This window comes from Perca flavescens, chromosome 21 (assembly GCF_004354835.1).
Source record: "Perca flavescens isolate YP-PL-M2 chromosome 21, PFLA_1.0, whole genome shotgun sequence".
Taxonomy (NCBI): domain Eukaryota; kingdom Metazoa; phylum Chordata; class Actinopteri; order Perciformes; family Percidae; genus Perca; species Perca flavescens.
Genome location: NC_041351.1, coordinates 21,013,894 through 21,034,208, shown reverse-complemented (window position 1 = coordinate 21,034,208; position 20,315 = coordinate 21,013,894). Strand labels below are relative to the sequence as shown.

Genomic DNA, 20,315 nt, shown 5'->3' with positions numbered 1-20,315 from the left:
CTTTAGCTTGTTTTGTAAAAATTCGCTATTTGCAGAGTAGAGCTGTGTTTGCGTAAAACAGCGCAATGGACAAGAGTGTACTGAGCAGACAGAGCAGATTGAATTATCGCTTTCTACATGTTGATGCCGGTCTACACAGGTGAGTGCATTGATAAGTATTGGCTTTTAACTCACGAAGGTTTAATTGTAGCCTCCTTACAGTAACAAGACGTTAGTTCATCTGCCCCAGCGGCCGTTGGTAATCCTCTTTGTATTGTTCCCAGTCAGAGATATGAGTCAATCAGACTACCGTAAATAACAGGTTGCGCACAGGCGCCGATTTGTTTTCCTCCGTGGGTGCTCACACGCGCACAAAAAAAAAAAAAAAAAAGTAGTCAAAAATGTTTGCATTTCAGAACCTTAGAAAATGGACAGCGGCCGACACGAACACACACGCCGAAGAAGCTATCTTTCAACTCAGGACAGCGCCACTTCTCACAGATAGGATTGGAGATGAGAAGTTTAATCAGCTTCCTGGGAAATTATAAATCAATGCCACCGACATGACCAATCACACTATGACAGACGCTCCACTTAGCACCACCTGCAATGTTTAATATTAAAATAATGTAAAAATGAACTGGCAGTCTGGCACACGTGGGTGCTCAGTATTTTTCACACCCATGGTATCGGCACCTATGAGGTCGGCAACTGTGAACGTTGTAATTTGGCATGCGGATGAGAGAGTGCTTCAGCATTTCAACCATGATTTCAACACATCAACAACTCTCTTGCACACATATTGCCAGCGTGCCATTGGTTAAGGTGCCGCGTGCCCATGGTGGCACGCGTGCCCAAGGTTGCCGACCCCTGGTCTGAGGTGTGACTACAGTCAGGCGCGGATTAATGCACAGGCTTTTGAGGCTGCAACCTAGGGGCCCCACGTGTGCAGGGGCTCCGGATTAGCCAGACAATTAATTATTATTTTGAATTTACTTCAGCGCGAAAAAAAAGACCCTAATTGGCCCATAAGAAACATTTATTTTTTAATTGGCCCATTGTTTTTTCAATTGACTCTGGGCTGGCAAAAAACACACTCAAAAGTATCACATAGACTATTTTCTTCCATACACCCCCTATTTTCAAATTGAAATGGACTAGTCCATAACGGTGCGCGGCGCGAAAATTAAACACAGTGACAGGAGAGCTGGGAAGTACACAAACAGAGACGAAGCAAGATGAGTCTAAAAAAAGAAAAAAAGACACCGATAAGTATTTGGCAACGCTGCCAAAGATGACAAATTTTTTTTACGACTACTGTTGGGGATACAGACATGAAGAACAACGGTCCAAAGCGATGAATATGCCGCTACAGCAGCAGCTAGCTGTGAAGTGGCGCTAGGTGAGAATAACGTTAACCAAGACAATGAAGAGGACAGCATGTCTTTAAACAGCACCCTCTTTGGGATTTCTGCCTGCATGCAGTTTCGGGTGTGCGTCTGCCAGGCTAGAACAGTGATAGAGATCATGGAGAAGAAACGCAAAGGAGGTGCTGAGAAGCAGCGTGAGAAAACAAACGCTGCCAAATGTGTCAAATGGACAGACATGTTTTGGCCAGTAGCAGGACCTCCATCAGCTCCCGTGGCCGATGACAGCGGTGCTGGTGTCGGCTACAGTGACATGCACAGTGAGGAGGAGACTCAGGAGGAGAGGGACAGAGATGAGGGAGTGAGGCTACAACCGGCTGCGGTAAACACAACTCCCCTTAAAACACTTAACCCCTTGATAAAACTGAGTGGTGGACAAACTGTTGATGATAACACGACAACAATAAAAGAAATAGGCATGCTATACTGTATCATTGCATTAGTTTGGCTACGTGCGCGGGTATCTGAGTCTTGACTGATCATTTTCTCACCGTTTTATTATTATTAGGCTATATTAGCCTGCCTTTCATTCAACAAAGTAGCCTACATCTTAATAATAAGCAAAACACCACCTTAAGGTTCATCAAACCTTAAGCTTGTGCTTGTGCATTTGTGTCCTTAAAGTAGTTCTTAATGAGAATTGTAGCTTTTCTATCTGCATTGGCAGACAAAAACTCATGCTAGACCTCTGGAAATTAAAGCACAGGGCCTGTTCAGTCGTGAAATGATAATATATAGGCCTATATATATTGTTTTATGATTCATGAGGAGTATACCGTTTTATTATATTAATAAATGGCACTTTTTTTTTATTTATTTTGTCAACTCTCAATGATTCTTGCTTCCCAGTCCGTCCCTGCTACTACCTATAGCTAGGATCCTGCATGTAAATTCTAAAAAAAGAACTCTAAAGGCGTGATGATTATGCAACAATATGTAGCCTACATGTTGTGCTGCTGTTTCATTATTGTTGTTAATAACAGTGTTATGTGCTGTTGCTGCTGCTGTTTTTATTATTTTTATTTTATTCACAGTTTAGTGTATTGCACAGTGGTTTGTGTCTCAGTAATGATCAGTGGTGGAATGTAACTAAGTACATGTACTCTAGTACTGTACTTGAGTCCAAATGTTGAGGTACTTGAGTCTTTTCTTTTCATGCCACTTTCTACTTCTACTCCGCTACATTTCAGAGAGAAATATTGTACTTTTTACTGCACTACATTGATCTGTTACAGCTTTAGTTACTAGTTACTTTAGTTACTCCACTACATTCATCATTTTACAGCTTTAGTTACTAGTTACTTTACACATTAAGATTCCTGCACACAAAACACATGTAATTTATAAAATGTGATGTTTGATTCTAAACTAAACTAGTGTAGTTTTTCTCCTTAAGATCGCGAGTAAAACATGTTTCTCTCAATACAAGTTTGATTTCTGATCTCTACATAATAGAGATCATAAATCAAATAATTTCTAGATATTTTAAATTAATGAAAAAAATGAATTTCCCAAATTGTCACTGGATAGATAAAAACATATTTTTTTTATGCTTTTATTAAAAAAAAAAAGATTTATCTATCTATGATTGAATGTTGTTGAAACTAAATTATAGCCTATATTTCCAAATAACTAATTTAAATGAGATAGAAATTTCACACAAAGGATTGAGCATTAAGGACTTTTTGAATGAAATATAAGTGGGGAAAAAAATCCAGTTTTGCTGCATAAGCAGAATATATATACGACCCATTTAGGAAGGGGAATCAATACATATGCTGCAGCAGAGACTCACAATTTACACTTGTACTTATAAAATATTACTACATACATTTCCTTGTTTCAGAAAATGGTTTTCAATGTCACTAGAATCTTGACTGCAATATCTCTCATAACTTTCAATTAAGTAATTGTGACTGGGAAAAGTCAATTCAAAGTAATCTGTAGGGCTGACTTACATGCAAGTATTCTTGGACTTGAATTGCATTAGAGTTCATGTTTTGCAATGAGGTAAAAAAAAACAACATAATAAATAACCAGGACACAAAATCCACAGATTTAATTTTTTTATTTGAAACAGAATAATCCTATCTATGGTTATTCTGTATAGGTGTTATAGTTTGTAAACCATTTTATGACAAAGAAACTCGTTAATTTCTTGCCAGCACTATTGAGTTAGCTTCCTTTGATCCAGCAAATATATACTGTCCTGTATATTGTATATATTGGAACATTTTTAAAAGATCACTGTACGTGATTTTCAAAAGACCACGGTAACTGTTGCTAGCCTCTATTAGCAACAGTTGCCGTGATCTTTTATAAATGTTCCAAATAACACAGACCAATAGAACAAAGTCCTGCTTAAGCTGGTCACAGCCATAAAGTCAACCGAGAGCAAACAGCAGTTGCCTGGGAACAAGGGGAAACAAATCCCATGTCTCGCAAAGTGAGTCTGTCTGAGGGACAGCTACTGCACAACATGTCAGCTTTTTCCCTGTCTGACTTGGATCTATATGGTTCATATTTACAAATCTCTTCAGGTAGCATTTTGATCCAAAGTGAAATTCTCAGGCTGGAGAAATAAATGAGAGGCCCTTTTTTTTTGTCTCTTCCCTGTTACTCAGTGTGCTGGATCTGAGGACCCTGACTCAATAGTGCGGGTAAGAAATCGAAGAGTTTCTTTATCATGAAATTATTTGCATGATATTTAGTTGCAGCTCTAAATCTTCAAAAGAGTATTGTTCTTAGCATTTTCTACACACAGTAACAAACTGTAAATACACTTGAACAAAGCACCTTGCAAAGTGTAAGTTAATTTGCTTTGTCATGGAACAATTGAGTAATGATGAAAGGTAAAACTCCCCTTCGGCTTCTGTTTCAGCTGGCTGGACTGTGTTGGGTAACATAATCTTTCAGACCAATTCCCACCGTCAACTCCTCTGTCACGGCACATTCCTGAATCCTGTTTCCTGCGGTCCCCTTCACTGTTTTGTGACTCCCTGCAGCAGAATGGCCAAGGGAAAGAAAACCAAACAGGCTAAAAGTAAGACCATCACCTTGAAAGAGGCTGAGAACTGCGTGGAGCTGACTCTGGAAGGCGTACGTCGTCTGAACCTCGGTTTCAAGGAACTCGCCGCGGTGCCCAAGTGCATCCAGAAGCTGTGTGAAATGGATGAACTGGACCTGAGCAGGAACCTGATTGCAAAGGTCCCGGACTTTATTGGCAATTTCGTCAAAATCCGCGTTTTGGATCTGCACAGCAATTATGTGGGTATGACACAATATTTTGGAACACATGCTTGAAAAGGCATCTTTGGTTTGATTGACTATATGCCTTTGTTAACTGACTGTATCCATACATGTAGAGTATGGCTCCGAAGAAGCTTTGGCGGGTCTACGAAAATAACCCCTATGATGTCATCAGGGTTATACTTGGGCTTGGAGGTTATACAGATTTATAATCAAAAGCTAATAATCAAATTATAGAAGAAGACTGTTGTTAAAGACTCACTTTTTTCGACATACTATAATATGACTTATTTCTGACTTTTTTCAACATACTTTTTAGTATGACTTATTTGTGATTTTTTTCAACATACTATACTACAACTTTTTATAACTTTTTTTTTGACATACTATGCCTTTTTCGTCACTTTTTTCAACATACTTTTTTGACCTACTATGCTATGACTTTTTCCTACCTTTTTTTTTACATACTATAATATGACTTTTTTATGACTTTTTTTGACATAAAATAGTATGCCTTGTTCTATACTATACTATGACTTTTTATGATTTTTTGGATATGCTATACTAGGACTTTTTACTGACATACTATACTGTAACCTTTTTAGGGCTTTTTCGACAATAAATTATATGACTTATTCTTTAGCTCAGTCTGTTGGAAAACTGGTTGGGGTGTCTGAGGTTGGGAGTTTAATTCCCCTCATTAGGTAGTCATTTTTTTTATGAAGATTACCTGAGGAAAGTCACACTACACTTAATTTTTTTGACATACTGTACTATACCATGACTTTTTTTTGACATACTATACTATGACTTTTGTCGACATACAATACTATGACTCTTTCACCATACTGTACTATGACATTTTTATAACTTTTTTCGACATAAAATTGTATAACTTGTTCCTTAGCTCGGTCTGTTAGAAAAGTGGTTGGGGTGTCTAAAGTTGGTTTGATTCCCATAATGTGGTGATTATTTTTTTTAGTGACATTACCTGAGGAAAGTCACACTACACTTAATTTTTTCGACATACTATACTATTACTTTTATTTCGACATACTATACTATTACTTTTTATGACTTTTTTTACATACTATACTATGTCTCTTTCAACATACTATATGATGACTTTTTTATGACTTTTTTCGACATACAGTTGTATGACTTGTTCTGTATCTCATTCTGTTAGAAAACTGGTTGCAGTGTAGAACATTGTCAGTTTGATTCACATAACTGGGTAATTATTTTTTTAGTAAAATTACCTGAGGAAAGTCACTTGCACTTAATTTTTTTCCAGATACTATACTATAACGTTTTCATGATAATTTGGACATACTATAATAAGACTTTTTATGATTTCTTTTGACATACTAAACTATGACTTTTTCCTGACTTTTTTCGAAATACTATATTATAACTTTTTTATGACTTTTTTTGACATGAAATTGTATGATTTGTACTTTAGCTCATGCTGTTAGAAAACTTGTTGGGATGTCTAAGGTTGGGAGTTTGATTCCCATCATGAGGTAGTTATGTTTTTAATTAGATAACCTGAGGAAAATCACACTACACTGACTTTTTTTCAACATACTATACTATGAACTTTTTCGACATACTATACTGTGACTTTTTCATGACTTTTTTTTGACATAAAACTGCATGACTTGTTCTTTAGCTCATCCTCTTAGGAAACTGGTTTGGGTGTCCAAAATTGTGAGTTTTATTCCCATCGTGAGATAATTGCAATTTTTTAGTAAGATTACCTGAGGAAAGTCACACTACACTGACTTTTTTCGATATACTACACTATGACTTTTTTCGACATACTATACTATGACTCTTTCGACATACTATACTATGACTCTTTCAACATACTATACTATGACGTTTTATGAATTATTTCGACATTACATTGCATGACTTGTTCTATAGCTCATCCTGTTAGGAAACTGGTTTGGGTGTCCAAGGTTGTGTGTTTGAATCCCATCATGAGATAATTACTATATTTTAGTAAGATTAACTGAGGAAAGTCACACTACACTGACTTGTTTCGCCATAATATACTATGACTTTATTCAATATACTATACTATGTATTTTTTCGACATGCTATACTATGACTCTTTTGACATACTATACTATGATGTTTTTATGATTTTTCGACATACTATACTATGATTCTTTCGACATGCTATACTATGACGTTTTTATGATTTTTTTCGACATACTATACTATGACGTTTTTATGATTTTTTGCGACATACTATACTATTACTTTTTATGAATTTTTCCGACATACTATACTATGACTTTTTTATGAATTCTTCCAACATACTATACTATGACTTTTTTATGAATTATTTCGACATTACACTGCATGACTTGTTCTATAGCTCATCCTGTTAGGGAAGTGGTGTGGGTGTCCAAGGTTGTGAGTTTGAATCCCATCATGGGATAATTACTATTTCTTAGTAAGATTACCTGAGGAAAGTCACACTACACTGATTTGTTTTGCCATACTATACTATGACTTTATTCAATATACTATACTATGAATTTTCTTGACATACTATACTATTACTTTTTGTGAATTTTTTCGACATACTATACTATGACGTTTTTATGACTTTTTTCAACATGCTATACTATGACTCTTTCGACATACTATACTATGACTTTTTTCGACATAGTATACTATGACCTTTTTCGACATACTATACTATGACGTTTTTATGATTTTTTCGACATACTATACTATGACTCTTTCGACATACTGTACTATTACCTTTTGTGAATTTTTTCGACATACTACACTATGACTTTTTTCAACATACTATACTATGACTTTATTCAATATACTATACTATGAATTTCTTCGACATTCTATACTATGACTCTTTCGACATACTATACTATGACTTTTTTCGACATAGTATACTATGACTTTATTCAATATACTATACTATGAATTGTTTCGACATTCTATACTAGGACTCTTTCGACCTACTACACTATGACTTTTTTCGACATACTATACTATGACTTTTTTCGACATACTATACTATGACGTTTTTATGATTTTTTGCGACATACTATACTATGACTCTTCCGACATACTATACTATTACTTTTTATGAATTTTTTCGACATACTATACTATGACTTTTTTATGAATTATTTCGACATAAAACTGCATGACTTGTTCTATAGCTCATCCTGTTAGGGAACTGGTTTGGGTGTCCAAGGTTGTGAGTTTGAATCCCATCATGAGATAATTGCAAAATTTTAGTAAGATTACCTGAAGAAAGTCACACTACACTGACTTGTTTCGCCATACTATACTATGACTTTATTCAATATACTATACTATTACCTTTTGTGAATTTTTTTGACATACTATACTATGACGTTTTTATGATTTTTTCAACATACTATACTATGACTCTTTCGACATACTATATACTATAACTTTTTTCGACATACTATACTATGACCTTTTTCGACATACTATACTATGACGTTTTTATGATTTTTTCGACATACTATACTATGACGTTTTTATGATTTTTTGCGACATACTATACTATGACTCTTCCGACATACTATACTATTACTTTTTATGAATTATTTCGACATTAAACTGCATGACTTATTTATAGCTCATCGTGTTAGGGAACTGGTTTGGGTGTCCAAAGTTGTGAGTTTGAATCCCATCATGAGATAATTACTATATTTTAGTAAGATTACCTGAGGAAAGTCACACTACACTGACTTGTTTCGCCATAGTATACTATGACTTTATTCAATATACTATACTATGAATATTTTATGATTTTTTCGACATACTACTGTATACTATGACTCTTTCGACATACTATACAATGACGTTTTTATGATTTTTTCGACATACTATACTATGACGTTTTTTATGATATTTTCGACATACTATACTACAGGGGTATCACACTTCTCAGCCTCCCTGGTAAAGTCTACTCCAAGGTGCTGGAAAGGAGGGTTCGGCCGATAGTCGAACCTCGGGTTGAGGAGGAACAATGCGGATTACGTCCTGGTCGTGGAACAACGGACCGGCTCTTCACATCTATACTAGGATCCTGGAGGGAGCCTATAGTATGAATTTTTATGATTTCTTCGACATGTGTTTTTTGGATTACTAGGCATATGACCGGGTCCCTAGGAGAGCGTTTTTGGGATTTTTGCGGGATACTATACTATGAGGGGGTTTCGACATACTAGGGCCATCCCTTTTCGAATTTTTTTCGACCATACTAGACTGTGTCCCTTTTCTCGGCAGTACTATACTATGTTCGTTTTTAGGGATTGGCCTCCGCCAGGGCTATACTTTGTCAGCTTTCCTGTTTGTAATATTTATGACTTTTTTTCGATACTATGAAGCGTTTATATGATTTTTTGAGAGGGGTTACAGTTCGGAGATTTTGGGATTTTTCTACATACAATTTGCAGATGATGTTTTCCTGACATACTATGGCCTATGACTTTTCAGCACTCACTGGATCGGTTTGACCAGCCGAGACATAAGCGGTTGGGATGAGGATCAGTTTTTTAAATCGGAGGCCATGGTATAGCAGGAAACGTTTTTGGAATTTTTTCTCCACATAGGGAATGAGTCTTTTTGAAGGAGTTCAATGACTTTTTGGGGTTTTGTTTACTATGAGGGGACAATATACTAGATTGGTCGGAGATTTTCGGGACATACTATATACTACGTTTTATGATTTTTTTACATTCAACTATGACCTCTTTTGACATACTATACTATGACCAGCCATAAGGCAACTTTTTATGACCTTTTTCGACACCAGTCAGTTACTATTCCTTTTATGATTTTTTATGGTCATGAACTATGGGTCATGACCGAAACTATACTATGACTTTTTTCGACATACTATGGGTTTGACCTTGATTTTGGCGTCTACTATACTATAGCGTTTTTTATGATTTTTCAGTATTATCTATGAGCGTTTTTATGATTTTTCGACATACTATACTATGACTTTTTTTCATCGAAGGACATAAAGTTGCATGACTTGTTCTATAGCTCATCTGTTAGGATGCCCCTGGTTTGGGTTTCCACGGTTGTCAGTTTGAATCCCATCATGAGATAATTACTGTTTTTAGTAAGACCCAGGACTAGGTGGAGGGATTATATCTCCACTACACTGGGAACGCCATACTATCCCTATGACTTTATTCAATATACTATACTATGTTTTTTTTGACATACTATACTATGACTTTTTCGACATACTATACTATGACCTTTTTCGACACGACACAGGATACTAGCGGACGTTTTTAATGATGGATGGATGGACTATACTATTATTTTTTTGAATTTTTTCAACATACTATACTATGACTCTTTTGACATACTATACTATGACTTTTTTCGACATACTATACTATGACGTTTTTATGATTTTTTCGACATACTATACTATGACTTTTTTATGATTTTTCGACATACTATACTATGACTCTTTTATACTATTACTTTTTATGAATTTTTAGACATACTATACTAAACTTTTTTTGTGAAGGTTTTGAGTTTGAATGCATGACTTGTTCTATAGCTCATCCTGTTAGGAACCTGAGGAAAACACAATGAGTTTGAATTGATAATGAGATAGTATTACTATATTTTTTAGTAAGATTGAATTTTTTTATGATTTTTCACACTACACTGACTATGACTTTTTTTCGACATACTATACTATGACTTTTTCGACATACTATACTATGCGTTTTTTTTTTTATGACATACTATACTATATGACCTTTTTCGACACTATACTATACTATGACTTTTTTTATTTTTTTTCGACATACTATACTATGACGTTTTTATTTTCGACATACTATACTATGACTTTTTTATAATTATTTTGACATACTATAGTATGACCTTTTTTTCAACTATACTTTACTGATTTTTGACGACATTTTATACTATGCGTTTTTTCGACATACTATACTATGACTCTTTTTTTATATGACATTATACTATGATCTTTTTGACATACTATACTATGACGTTTTTTTTTTCGACATATACTATACTAGCGTTTTTTTTTTCAATAATACTATACTATGAACTTTTTCGACATTTACTATACTATGACCTTTTTCAACATACTATACTATACGTTTTTATGATTTTTTCGACATACTATACTATGACTTTTTTTATGATTTTTTCGACTTTTTACTATACTATACTTTTTTATGAATTTTTTCGACATAAAGTTGGATGACTTGTTCTATAGCTCATCCTGTTAGGACATGGTTTGGGTATCAAGGTTGTGAGATTTTTTTGAATCCCATCATGAGATAATTACTATATTTTAGTAAGATTACCTGAGGAAAGTCACACTACACTTTTTTTTTCGCCATATACTATACTATGACTTTTCATTTTTTTCATACTATACTATACTATGAATTTTTTCGACATACTATACTATGACTTTTTTTCGACGACATACTATACTATGACTTTTTTTTTTTTCGACATACTATACTATGACTTTTTTTTGATTTTTTATGATTTTTTCGACATACTTATACTATGACTTTTTTATGATTTTTACGACATACTATACTATTACTTTTTTGAATTATTTCAACATACATAAACTTGCATGACTTGTTCTATAGCTCATCATGTTAGGAAAGTGGTTTGGGTGATTTTGTCAGTTTGAATCCCATCATGAGATAATTACTTTTTTTAGTAAGATTACCTGAGGAAAATCACACTACACTGATTTTTTCGCCATACTATACTATGACTTTATTCAATATACTATACTAAGCGTTTTTTTTTTCGACATACTATACTATGACTTTTTTCGACATACTATACTATGACTTTTTTATGACTTTTTCGACATACTATACTATGACCTTTTTTTATGATTTTTTCGACATACTATACTATGACGTTTTTATGATTTTTTCGACAAACTATACTATTATTTTTTTCAAATTTTTTGACATACTATACTATGACCTTTTTCGACATACTATACTATGACGTTTTTATGATTTTTTCGACATACTATACTATGACGTTTTTATGCTTTTTTTGAAATACTATACTATGACTCTTTCAACATACTATACTATGACTTTTTTCGACATAGTATACTATGACCCTTTTTGATATACTATACTATGACGTTTTTATGATTTTTTCGACATACTATACTATGACGTTTTTATGATTTTTTTCGACATACTATACTATGACTCTTTCGACATACTATACTATGACTTTTTTCGACATAGTATACTATGACCTTTTTCGACATACTATACTATGACGTTTTTATGAGTTTTTCGACATACTATACTATGACGTTTTTATGATTTTTTCGACATACTATACTATGACTCTTTCGACATACTATACTATGACTTTTTTCGACATAGTATACTATGACCTTTTTCGACATACTATACTATGACGTTTTTATGATTTTTTCGACATACTATACTATGACTTTTTTATGAATTATTTCGACATAAAGTTGCATGACTTGTTCTATAGCTCATCCTGTTAGGAAACTGGTTTGGGTGTCCAAGGTTGTGAGTTTGAATCCCATCATGAGATAATTACTATATTTTAGTAAGATTACCTGAGGAAAGTCACACTACACTGACTTGTTTCGCCATAGTATACAATGACTTTATTCAATATACTATACTATGAATTTTTTATGATTTCTTCGACATACTTTACTATGACTCTTTCGACATACTATACTATGACTTTTTTCGACATAGTATACTATGACCTTTTTCGACATACTATACTATGACGTTTTTATGATTTTTTCGACATACTATACTATGACGTTTTTATGATTTTTTCGACAAACTATACTATTATTTTTTTCAAATTTTTTCGACATACTATACTATGACCTTTTTCGACATACTATACTATGACGTTTTTATGATTTTTTCGACATACTATACTATGACGTTTTTATGATTTTTTCGACATACTATACTATGACTCTTTCGACATACTATACTATGACTTTTTTCGACATACTATACTATGACTTTTTTCGACATACTATACTATGACGTTTTTATGATTTTTTTCGACATACTATACTATGATGTTTTTATCATTTTTTGACATACTATACTATGACTCTTTCGACATACTATACTATGACTTTTTTCGACATACTATACTATGACCTTTTTCGACATACTATACTATGACGTTTTTATGATTTTTTCGACATATTATACTATGACGTTTTTATGATTTTTTCGACATACTATACTATGACTTTTTTATGAATTATTTCGACATAAACTTGCATGACTTGTTCTATAGCTCATCATGTTAGGAAAGTGGTTTGGGTGTCCACGGTTGTCAGTTTGAATCCCATCATGAGATAATTACTGTTTTTTAGTAAGATTACCTGAGGAAAGTCACACTACAATGATTTGTTTCGCCATACTATACTATGACTTTATTCAATATACTATACTATGAATTTTTTCGACATACTATACTATGACTTTTTTCGACATACTATACTATGACCTTTTTCGACATACTATACTATGACCTTTTTTTATGATTTTTTCGACATATTATACTATGACGTTTTTATGATTTTTTCGACATACTATACTATGACTTTTTTATGAATTATTTCGACATAAACTTGCATGACTTGTTCTATAGCTCATCATGTTAGGAAAGTGGTTTGGGTGTCCACGGTTGTCAGTTTGAATCCCATCATGAGATAATTACTGTTTTTTAGTAAGATTACCTGAGGAAAGTCACACTACACTGATTTGTTTCGCCATACTATACTATGACTTTATTCAATATACTATACTATGAATTTTTTCGACATACTATACTATGACTCTTTCGACATTCTATACGATGACTTTTTCGACATAGTATACTATGACCTTTTTCGACATACTATACTATGACGTTTTTAAGATTTTTTCGACATACTATATTATGCGTTTTTATTATTTTTAACATACTATACTATGACTCTTTCGACATACTATACTATGACTTTTTTCGACATACTATACTATGACCTTTTTCGACATACTATACTATGACGTTTTTATGATTTTTTCGACATACTATACTATGACGTTTTTATGATTTTTTCGACATACTATACTATGACTTTTTTATGAATTATTTCGACATAAAGTTGCATGACTTATTCTATAGCTCATCCTGTTAGGAAACTGGTTTGGGTGTCCAAGGTTGTGAGTTTGAATCCCATCATGAGATAATTACTATATTTCAGTAAGATTACCTGAGGAAAACACAATACACTGACTTGTTTCGCCATAGTATACAATGACTTTATTCAATATACTATACTATGAATTTTTTATGATTTCTTCGACATACTTTACTATGACTCTTTCGACATACTATACTATGACCTTTTTCGACATACTATACTATGACGTTTTTATGATTTTTTTCGACATACTATATACTATGACTCTTTCAACATACTATACTATGACTTTTTTCTACATAGTATACTATGACTTTTTTCGACATACTATACTATGACGTTTTTATGATTTTTTCGACATACTATACTATGACGTTTTTATAATTTTTTCTACATACAATACTATGACTCTTTCGACATACTATACTATGACGTTTTTATGATTTTTTCGACATACTATACTATGACGTTTTTATGACTTTTTTCAACATGCTATACTATGACTCTTTCGACATACTATACGCTGACTTTTTTCGACATAGTATACTATGACCTTTTTCGACATACTATACTATGACGTTTTTAAGATTTTTTCGACATACTATACTATGACGTTTTTATTATTTTTAACATACTATACTATGACTCTTTCGACATACTATACTATGACCTTTTTCGACATACTATACTATGACGTTTTTATGATTTTTTCGACATACTATACTATGACGTTTTTATGATTTTTTCGACATACTATACTATGACTTTTTTATGAATTATTTCGACATAAAGTTGCATGACTTGTTCTATAGCTCATCCTGTTAGGAAACTGGTTTGGGTGTCCAAGGTTGTGAGTTTGAATCCCATCATGAGATAATTACTATATTTTAGTAAGATTACCTGAGGAAAGTCACACTACACTGACTTGTTTCGCCATAGTATACAATGACTTAATTCAATATACTATACTATGAATTTTTTATGATTTTTTCGACATACTTTACTATGACTCTTTCGACATACTATACTATGACCTTTTTCGACATACTATACTATGACGTTTTTATGATTTTTTCGACATACTATACTATGACGTTTTTATAATTTTTTCTACATACAATACTATGACTCTTTCGACATACTATACTATACGCTTTTTATGATTTTTTCGACATACTATATATCGCGTTTTGATAATTTTTATGATTTTTTCGACATACTATACTATGAGCGACATTTTTTGATGATTTTTTTGACATACTATACTATGATTTTTGACATACTACTATGACATACTATACTATACTATTTTTTTTGTGAATTTTTTCGATATGCTACACTATGACTTTTTTCGACATACTATACTATGACGTTTTCATAATTTTTTCGATATACTATACTATGACTCTTTCGACATACCATACTATTACCTTTTGTGAATTTTTTCGACATACTATACTATGACTTTATTCGACATACTATACTATGACCTTTTTCGACATACTATACTATGACGTTTTTATGATTTTTTCGACATACTTTACTATGACTTTTTCGACATACTATACTATGACCTTTTTCGACATACTATACTATGACATTTTTATGATTTTTTCGACATACTATACTATGACGTTTTTATGATTTTTTCGACATACTATACTATGACCTTTTTCGACATACTATACTATGACTCTATCGACATACTATACTATTACTTTTTTCGACATACTATACTATGACGTTTTTTGATTTTTTCGACATACTAAAGACTTTCGACATATTATACTATTACTTTTCATGAATTTTTTCGACATACTATAGACTTTCGACATATTATACTATTACTTTTCATTAATTTTTTCGACATTGTATAATGACCTTTTTTGACATACTATACTATTACTTTTTTATACTTACTGTACTATGACTTTTTCCAACATACTCTACTATGATTTTTTCATTATTTTTTTCAACATACTATACTATGACTTTTTCGTGACTTTTTTTGAAACATCATACTATGACCTTTTCCGAGAAACTATACTATTACTTTTTATGAATTTTTTCGACGTACTGTACCATGACTCTTTCGAAATATTATACTATGAATTTTATATGATTTTTTCAACATACTATAGTATTACTTTTTTCGCCCTACTATATTATAACTCTTTATGACTTATTTCGCCATACTATACTATGACCTTTTCGACATACTATATACTATATATGACCTTTTTATGATTTTTTCGACATGCTATTCTATGACATTTTTATGATTTTTTCAACATACTATACTATGACTCTTTCGACATACTATACTATTACTTTTTTATAATTCTTTTCGACATAAAACTGAATGATTTCTTCTTTAACTCATCCTGTTAGGAAACTGGTTTGGGTGTCCAAGGTTGTGAGTTTGATTCCCATCATGTGATAATTACTATTTTTTAGTAAGATTACCGGAGGAAAGTCACACTACATTGACTTTTTTCATCATACTATACTATGACCTGTTTCAACATACTATACATGACTCTTTCGACATACTATACTATTACTTTTTATGAATTTTTTCAACATACTATACTATGACTTTTTTTCTACATATTATAGTATGACCGTTTTCGACATACTCCTCTATTACTTTTTATGACTTTTTTCGACATATTATAGTATGACCTTTTTTATACTATTCTATTTTTTTGACTTTTTTTTTTATACTATATATATATATATATATATATATATATATATATATATATATATACTATACTATATAGTAAGATTCCTGAAGAAGTCACATTATACTGACTTTTTTCGCTATACTATACTATGACTTTTTCATGATTTTTTAAACATACTATACTATGACCTTTTTCGACATACTATACTATGACTTTTTTATGACTTTTTTGACATACTGTACTAAGACTTTTCTTGACATACTACATTATGACTTTTTACGACTTTTTTTGACATACTTTTTCCAAAATCCTATACTATGAACTTTTCATGACTTTTTTGACATATTATACTGCGACAGTTTTACAACCTTTTATAGCTTATTCTGTTAGAGGACTGATTGGTGGGGTCTGAGGTTGGGAGTTTAATTCCCATGAAGTCATTAAGTCAGATGTCCAAAGGAAAGGCATTGTAATTGTTAGGTATCATACTGTGTATTACGGAATGTGTTACTGCTTTTTCTTCCAGCTGGAGGAGCTCCCCGTGACAATTGGACGTCTCCAGACCCTGCTGGTTTTGAACCTGTGTAACAACCGTCTGAAGAGCCTCCCCAGCGAGATCGGCCTGCTAAAGAACCTCCAGACGCTCAACCTGGGTATCAACCAGCTGGAAAGTCTTCCGTTCTCCATCTCTGCATTAAAGGATCTCCGCCACATCGGCCTATCTGACAACCGATTCACCCGGGTCCCTGGCTGCCTCCAGAAGCTGAGCAACCTGGAGAGGATCAACCTGGACAGGAACCCAATCGCCACTGAGGAGGTACCCAGCAACGAGTCCCTAATGATGGCACAGAGGTTTTATCTGGTCCGGGAGCTTGACCTGTGTGAGGACTGCCTGAATAAGTGCCAAACTGAGAGGAAGAAAGTGGAGGATGTAGAAAACAGGAAGGAGACATTACTGGGTATACCCAACTTGGTGACCCAGGAAGACAAGGAGATGTAGAGATGGGTTTCCCTTAAAAAACACACATAGAAAATGTCTTTTCATTATTTATTATTCTTTTTATTTGACCAAATTGTAAATTCAGGCATACTGTAATGTAACCTTGATAGTAAAGTTCTTTTAAGCTGCACTACAGCACCATCGGCTGTTTTGAAACGTACAATAAGGAGCCTGATTTAACACCCACTAGATGTACATGATGCACTAATATAGTTACAGACTGACTTTTGGGCAACAACCCATCTCAATCTTCTGAAGTTCTTCAAAATAAAGTGTCACATTGTTTAAATAAATTAGGTTAATATCCAATGGGCCTTTTCAATGACAAAAACCTAATCTGGTTTCACATTTGTGATTTTCTCATTTATGGTAGGACACAGTTTAAAAATACAATTCTCAAGCAGCATAAATCAAATTTCAAACAGCTATCAGATTTTTATAATTGTGACAGTTACACAACTGTAATAAAAACCTTTATGTATACATTTGGCAGATTTAAACGGCATGAAAAATAACAAAGGGAAATGTAAAAATGATGTACAGTATTGCATGTGTTGACGATCTCTTTGACCTAGAGGGCAGCAAAGACTACCAGAAGCCACAAATACCAACACTTCATTCAACCAGGACTTTTCTGTCACTGATTGTGAATGTTTCCACAAGCTATAACTTATGTAAATGTGTGATCTTTAATTCCAGTAAAAGGAGTCTGTCAATACATTCCTGTGGGCATCGTCATGGACGTTTATTTGAAAGCTCTTGAAAAGGGGCAGCGCTGATTTTTCTGCATGTGCATCTTCACTGTTACTGTCACTGTGAAATTAAGTATATTAACTTCACAGCAATGTGATGCAACGTTTAAAAAGTATCATTTATTCACAGGACCCTAAATGAGGAATGCATTGTAATATCACTGTTGTCCTTTAAATAAACACAAATCCACTTTTTGGTTATTTTTATGTTTAAATTTAAATGGATTGCACAACTATAGGCCTTTGAAACCCTTGAATTCATACACCTTTGAAACATTGGGAATATGAGGTTCTGTTCATTATTTCATTCATTTATAGTTTTTGTTTGTCTCCTAAAAATTTCGTTCCCATAGAAATAAACTGTATCCTTTTTCGAAGGAAACATATTTTGTTGCGCATTACGTTTGTTTTTGACGTATCACAAATACGTTTCTAATCAAAGTCCATGTAAGGAGTAGTTTGGGGCGGATGGATGGGTCAAACAAACACAAGACTTTCACCCAGGTGACCGCTGTTCGTGCCCCAATAAATCAACGTTGACTTATTTTAACATGACATAGGCTACTTAACTAACATACATAACTTAAATTTCATAACAAACTTAATAACCCAAACCATGATCTTTTCCTATTTCACAACATTGACCACAAGTTTAAAACTGTAATCGTTTCACAGTGTGTGCCTATCGCTGGATTGCGGACGTGTAATCCAGGAAAAAAATACTTTTACTTTGAACTGTAATTGATAATACAGTTTAGTTGAACGGGAACGCAATGTTTAAGGAGACAGGGTTGCAAGGGGATGAAGGTCATTGTATCTGCCTTCTGTTTATTCCTCTCTATCTTCTTACCACTTTAAGATCAATACTCTTTCTCACCCCATTGTCAGTGTCCTCACTACGTCCACACAAACAGTCAATACAATTTGAAAACAGTGAATAACCTCAGAGGCTTGTGTCATCCAGTTTGTACCATATCGCTCAGCGGAAATGTGCTGAGTGGACTGGATTAAGATCTCAGCAGATCGAGTCATTAAAAGGAAAGCAGCCTGGTATTGACTCAGCCATATGAGACTGACATGAGGGAAAGACATCAGAAGCCTACAAGTATATAGTAAAATATATAATCCCTTATTATGGATTGACAACCATTTAAAACTGGGGAAAGAATGCTGCTCAATCAAAGTTATTGGGTTTGGATTAAAAGCAACAGTCCAAAGGTATCTGGCTAAGAGCAGGGCCGTGAAATGGATACTGGTAACAAAAAGGGTTTCAAACAACCAGAAATAAAAGCAATGATTGTATTTAAGTCTTCTATTTATTTTTAGGGTAGTTTTCTATGGTTGATGATTGCTTGGATTACTAGTGTGCAGCTATAGCTGGAGGTCTGTTACAGCGGAACAGTCTAATGCTCTTTGGGCAGCTTTCCTTCGGTGCTGTTGGAAATCATTTCACATACGTACATGCACACATTACATTAGATGTGCTGTATTTTTGTTTCTCCCTGCTTTTTTCCTAAGCCACGTCATCAGTCTTCCCATCCCCTCGCTCTCTCTCTCTCTGTACATCAATCACCCAATCACACACCGGCAGGCAGAATGAATGAAACAGAATTGCTGCGGAGGCAAAGTAATGTGGCCACAAATAGAATCTAATTAATTTGGATTGCATGGCCCTGGCACCTTAATTGGCTGAATTATAGAGGGCACTTGGACTTTATTTAATAATAAGGAGATCATTTAAATTAAAAAAAGGCAAATTAATTTAAAGGGGACATATTATGCATATTTTCAGGTTAATACTTGTATTTTGTGTTTCTACTAGAGCATGTTTACATGCTTTAATGTTGAAAAACACTTTATTTTTCTCATACTGTCTGTCTGAATATACTTGTATCCACCCTCTGTCTGAAATGCTCCGTTTTAGCTGTCTAA

The 20,315-nt window shown here is 33.4% G+C and overlaps 1 protein-coding gene across 2 annotated transcripts; it reads left to right on the top strand.

Moving 5' to 3' along the window:
• The first annotated feature begins 1,693 nt into the window (after positions 1–1,693).
• Positions 1,694–18,030, top strand: lrrc18b (leucine rich repeat containing 18b). 2 transcript variants are annotated; one of them, XM_028568427.1, is made up of 3 exons: positions 1,694–1,728; positions 4,288–4,673; positions 17,158–18,030. In XM_028568427.1, exons 2-3 carry the CDS (start codon positions 4,416–4,418, stop codon positions 17,629–17,631), a joined length of 732 nt encoding a protein of 243 aa, XP_028424228.1. In that variant the 5' UTR covers positions 1,694–1,728; positions 4,288–4,415; the 3' UTR covers positions 17,632–18,030. The 2 variants fall into 2 exon arrangements, with proteins under 2 accessions (XP_028424228.1, XP_028424226.1); XM_028568425.1 differs by lacking the exon at positions 1,694–1,728 and adding an exon at positions 3,804–4,066.
• Positions 18,031–20,315: the final 2,285 nt, after the last annotated feature.

Bases quoted from the DNA above. Each gene is read 5' to 3' on its own strand.
- lrrc18b (XM_028568427.1), top strand. From the start codon at position 4,416: ATGGCCAAGGGAAAGAAAACCAAACAGGCTAAAAGTAAGACCATCACC. The intron at 4,674-17,157 runs GTGGGTATGACA...TTTTTCTTCCAG, and splicing joins TGGATCTGCACAGCAATTAT to CTGGAGGAGCTCCCCGTGAC.